We start from the raw sequence: 6,000 nt of genomic DNA on the forward strand, positions 1-6,000 counted from the left end.
AAACTCCCATAGGTGGGTTTGTTATTTTTAAACACTGACAGTTTTTCACTCTTGTAAACTGCCCTGATGAAGTCTCTTCTCATGCTTTAGTTATTCTGCTTTTGCTGCTTTTTCCTCCAATTCTATAGATCAAACGATGGCAGCTGCTGCTTCCATTAAATCTAACATGTGGCATGTTCTATGGGGAGGGAGGCGAAATGGTTGGTGCCTGCTTTAAGCACTCTACATCACTGTAAATGATTAAAACAACATAAAGCCCCTTCACTTTTGTTTTATGTAATTGTTTCTTGTACATTTGTGTCTGTGTGCACTCATATCGGAGTGTCTACCGGTGCGTTTGCATGCCTGTTCAATGTTGACATTTGCTATACTCAAGTACCCAAGTGAACAAAGCATTGCTCTTTTCCGGCCACAGATCCTGAAGAGGGGAAGATGATTTAGCATTAGCTTTAGCACTGGCATTGTCTGCTGTCTGCCTGTTGATAAGAAAGCCTTTATAATGTTTCCCTCATTCGTCTCCTAACCATCTGAGCTGAGTCACTCTCCCAGGTTGTGATAAAAACATCAAGCTTGATAAATTCACTTCCAGCTGCTGATGCGTCTTCTTTAACTGTAGCAGCACAGCAGATATATTTTAGGCATCCTGAGCTGTCGTTGGAAGCTAAATCACATCCTTAAGGAAAAACAAGGATGGATGAGTTTTTGAGTTTCTTTGGTTTTGCATTGATGGGCTGTTTTTTAATTGAACCCTGCTTAATAATCATTAGCAACAGTGAAATGCTTTTGAGATAGTTTGTGTATCATTGTCGTAATGATCTTTCAGTCTAAAGCTAAGCTAGCAGATCCCTAAATCTGTTCGAGCTAAATGCTAATGCCAGCATGGTAACATGTTCTTGACAATGCCAACATTAATATTGACATATATGTATTAATATGTATAATATATATTTTATAATATAGCTATGGAAATGTAAGGACAAACTCCAAATGTCAACATCACAGTAGCACTAGCAGGAAAGCAGGGGATCACCAAAGTTAGTCATATGGTGAGCATGAATGTCCAATTTAGTCATAATCTATCCAGAAGATATTTCAAATCGATCAGTGATGGACCAACCCACTGACCGACATTGTCATACCTAGTGCCTTGCCGCTTGTATGGCCACTAACCAATAGATGAATCATTGATAACAGCACGTTTTACTCACTGATGTAATAATGTGGCCACTGCATATTGACTTCATACAGACTGCCTGAAAGCGATGTCAGTGATACTCCGGTGTCATGTTGAGAAAATGAGAAGCTATTTTTAAGCTTGTTGAAAGTTATGACATTAGCAGCTTTAAATGAGGGCATTAAATATGTCAGTGCTCAAATAAACCTGCACTGTGTAAGTGCACTGACAATGTCATCCCATCAAAACAGACAGCTGCAGTGTGGGAAATGGGGCTGAGGTGTAAAACAAACACACAGCTGAGAGAATGGCGAATGTGGGGTCCACTGATAAAGTAGGATGGGTTCAGTGGTTGACTCATTCGTCTGTTTGTTTACTTTCCAGGGCGATAGTGATGATTTGCATGCCATCCTGGCAAAGTGGAAAACGTGACGGGTATTGAATTAGTGCCAAGTTTTGTTGCCTCGCTCATGTCGATAAATGTCACATCTGAGCATGCGGGGCTGGCCGAGCAGCCTGGACGGGGTTTGGTATGTGGTCACTACAGTACACGGATCAGAGTGTTACGTTCCACTGCATGCTGCTCGGTCATCTGACACATTCCTGTGGTAACAAGTATCCCATGCGAGGGATAGCACACACATTACAGTAGAAACACAGCCTGAGGACAAACTGAGATGTCATTTTATCTTACATGTACCTTATCAGCAAACAAATGTCAGACAATTAGCAAATGTGGCTAGTGAACATAGTGGTGTGTTTAGCAGATAAATAACCAGGTATTTCCCTCAAGAGTTAGGATGGTAGACCAAAAGCAGAGTTAAAAGAGAGTGAAGCTGCATCTAGTAAAAACAGTACGTTGAGCCATGATAGCATTAGCATTTAAGGGGGATGTTTAGCAGGTATAGTGTTTATAGTGCATGCTAACAGAAAGTACCACAAAACACAGAGTACAGCCAAGAATGATAGAAAGGTAATAAGTCATTTGAAAGTGTTTGGTCTTAAACTACAGTTTTGGAGAAATCTAATTTTGAGATGATTACGGCGCATAAAGAAATTGTAATGCGTGTCTTGAAGCTAGTATCATTAGAATTTTGTGTGAACCCATGCAATTGTTTGTGGTTGAAAGACCTACTCTCGGGGTTGCCATCCCTGGCAAGCTAGTCTACAATAGCATGGCTCTACGTCATACATCAAGATTTCATATGATCAACATGGCAATATTTCACTTTTAGTCCTTCTGTCATAAGCGCTGCAGCTAAGAAGTGTAAAGATTACGATGAATATTTGATATATTAGTCGGGATAGATCTAAAGAAGATCCTAGAGCTGTCTTAAGATGATTTACTCTGTAATTACAGCTCAACAGCACACGATATAAAAGATAAATCTGAAAGATAGCATGCACACATTACACAACCAGATACTAGTCATTTTCAAAAGGTCTCATGTAAGGAACCTTAATCCGTAGACCAGCCGAGGTAATAAAGGGGAAGGATTCTTCTGATGTTAAATTGCTAACAACCTTGCACACTCGTTTTTTATTGGCTGCGTGATTGATTCTGCGGAGTGAAACTGAGAGCCACATGTAGGTTTGAACTGATTGCCTTCATTTTCAATTTGGCTCACATTAGAAAAAGCCATTTAGCAGGAGCTAATGAAGAAGTTCATGAATACTGAGTAGGAGCCAGTTGTGTGGGTTTGGACACATGAGGTTGGGGGTTCATCTGCTTTCTTAACTCTTTGAGTAAATGCTGAATCACCTGCTATTGGTCTGTTATGCCAAATGGGAGGGTGGTAGGATAACTGTACATTTGGTCATGTGCTGAATGTTATCAACAACAGTTAGCTTCAGGCAGGACACATTGAAATGGCTGACTGCTAACATTATTGTTTCACTCACTCACTTGTGAAGCACCCAGAGCCCCGTAGCGCCCCGTCATTAACGAGTGGCACATTTGACAGGTCTATTTTTGAAAGTCACTTGATTACATCTGCTATTCTGGGCAAGGTAATGTGGGTTACATCTGCTCCTGCGAACTGGGCCGAAAGTAGATATTTTAATAAACATAGTTGAGTGGAAGTCAAATTCATTATGATGGACTAATCTACATGGGATTTGACATTTGAGAGCATACCACATTTTTCCAGTGGGATTATGAGAACCTTTTTGTGTAATTAGAGCAAAAAGGAGTTAGGGTAGACCTCCATTGTTGCCCAGAAATAATAACAATAGTTTATTTTGAGCCAATCCAACATACAATACACCAACAAGAGTGCAAGTCATATATCACTCCGCTCCTGAAAATAGTCCCTAACAAATGCCCTGTTTACTTAAATTAGAACACTTTTTTTTATCGTAGTAAAATAGTGAGCTATTTATGAAAGTGGAACTATATGTTTCTAAGACGTTTTAAAGGCTTACTGTAGTAAAACTTCCAGGTGCCTGAAAATGCACTCACTAATGAAAATATTGAATTTTTCCATGATTTTGTCTAGATATATAAGAATTTTTCTGCCTAATGTTTATGTATGTTTGATCTCTAACCCAGTAATAAATCACACATCTATAATAAGATCAATTTGTCACCCTGCCATAATGAATAGATTCCAAAACAGAATAAATTATACTTTATTTACTGAAACTGACTATTGCAGCAACTCTTCATTTTGAAGCTCTCTACTGTCATTGGCCAGAGCTAAATCAATACTTGTTTGTGTTTTCAGTTTTTTAAAGTCAGCCATTGTCACAAGATCAAAGATTATTCATGGGAAAGACATTTTTGTGGGCATAGTTCCCTATCTCTTCTGTTCTCAGGGGTTCTCACAGCTTGAATGAGCAGTTTTCTCCTCCCGTTGGAAATAATTAGTGGCTTCAGGCAAAAGATGCAGGGTAATTGTTTCTTTCAGTCCTCTGACAGATTGACAGATATTGAAAAATCTACAGGACAGCCTATAAAACAAACAGCCTGCAGTCCTTTTACCACTGCCTCCTAACAGTATGGCAGTGCAAACACATTTTGGATTAAGTCTTTGTTTACATCTCAGGGGATTTGTTCGCTCACCTGTGCTTTGTGGCGGGGAAGTTGTTAGCAGCTTAGCGTATGGCGTGGAAACGTCTGCCAATGTTGAAGGAACCACACCTTCCTCATCCTCCTTATCCTCCTTGCCTGGCAGCTCTGGGAAAACAAATGCAATTTAACCTATGAGCGATCTCGAAGCCTGTGCTATTTAAAGGACACAACACTGTAGCTCTAAGTAGTCCTAAAGCGGATTAGCAAATTTCAGTTTGCCAAAAGAAAATGTAAACCCTCTGCGTTCTCTGCTCACAGCAAGTCTGAGATTTCACACCACAGAACACGGAAGGACTACATTTCTTAACCCAGTTCTGTCAAATGGATCGGCCTATTGCCCACTTAGTTGAAGCCAGTCATCCATAGCACAGTAGTCTGGCCCTCTGTAGTCTAATTACATTGACATCCTGATGTGTGTGTGTGTGTGTGTGTGTGTGTGTGTGTGTGTGTGTGTGTGTGTGTGTGTGTGTGTGTGTGTGTGTGTACACGTCCTGCTCCATCACAAATCCAGATCACAGACCTGCCTCGTAAAGATCACAGAGAGAGACAGATAGAATCATAAAGTAATGGCTAAAAGACTCTCTCTTTTCCCCTTTGGTTCCCTCGCTAAATATGTGTTCACAGACAGCACTCTGCACAGCCTTTGTGTGTTATACAACAGTTATAAATGAATGTTGGATAAGATGAGATGTTCAGTGAGTGAATCTGATGGGAAGAGCTGACTCAGTGATGAAGCCTGGGACAGCAGGCACAGTGCTAGCTTATAACTTCAGAATTCATTTGAATAAAAGGAGCAGAGGCATAGGCCAGTGGCAGGAATAATGAGTTATGAAATACACAGCTACAAGGCATTGCAAGTTATTATTGTTTGGTATAATCTAGGTCATGCTTAGAGCAATGCAAGTTCATTGTAAGTTTTCAAAGTTTTCAAATCAGAGTCTCTTTCAAACAGCTGGAAGTCTACACATCTGCACAGTTTATTTCACGAAAAATTATTGTTGCTATATTTTGAGCCAGATACAATATATCAAAATATAAGAAATGTAAGTTAGATTGTTTAGTTTGGGTTTTGTTTTTTTGCAGAACTTTTCGTATTCGTTTGAAAATTGTAAAGGTGCCCTGTGGAGTTTTTGACCAGTTGAGCATCATTTTCTTAAAGGTGGGGTAGGTAAGTTTGAGAAACCGGCTCGAGATACACTTTTTGTTATATTCCATGGAATGCTCTTAACATCCTGATAGCAATGAATATCTGAAGTGCTTTGACAATAAATCCGTACAAAAATGTCATCTGTGGAAGCCGTAGCGCTGTAAAAAGCACGACCAATCATTTTAGCCGGCCCGGCTAAAATAACTGGATGGCCTACCTGCCTGTCAGCCTTCCATCTGTGCACAAACTTATCTCGTGCCCTCATTGGTCATGTGCGTTTTCAGGTGTGTTGGAGGAGGGGCTCTGTAAGGAAGTGGCAGATATGTTCCGGCTGTGTATTTTCAAATTCTAGCGCACTCGAGCTGGTTTCTCCAAAATTACCTACCCCACCAAGTCTACTAGTCACCCGCCACAATGGAACCAACCAATAACCTTTACTCGTGTTTGGTCTTGGCTAGTCGCGTAAAAGTCTGACCAAATACATCTACCTAGTCCTGTTTTTCGTGGCTCTCTTAGAAACAAGGGCCTTGGAAGTCTTAGAGATTGTGTCTTTCCCTGTGTACAAATACATATTTATGTACTTTTTCACCTTAAAACGTAATCCAC

At 40.2% G+C, this 6,000-nt stretch overlaps 1 protein-coding gene across 1 annotated transcript in view; it reads right to left on the reverse strand.

Annotated features, from left to right (window-relative positions):
- The window catches only part of prrt4b (proline rich transmembrane protein 4b), a 25,984-nt gene that overhangs the window by 4,411 nt on the left and 15,573 nt on the right, over positions 1-6,000 (reverse strand). Inside the window, exon 3 of the mRNA XM_010797653.1 lies at positions 4,239-4,352. Coding sequence (XP_010795955.1) covers positions 4,239-4,352 — 114 coding nt within the window. The remainder of the gene's footprint in view (positions 1-4,238; positions 4,353-6,000) is intronic.

The sequence above is a fragment of the Notothenia coriiceps genome, unplaced genomic scaffold (genome assembly GCF_000735185.1).
Source record: "Notothenia coriiceps isolate Sejong01 unplaced genomic scaffold, NC01 NC01_scaffold00038212, whole genome shotgun sequence".
Classification (NCBI taxonomy): domain Eukaryota; kingdom Metazoa; phylum Chordata; class Actinopteri; order Perciformes; family Nototheniidae; genus Notothenia; species Notothenia coriiceps.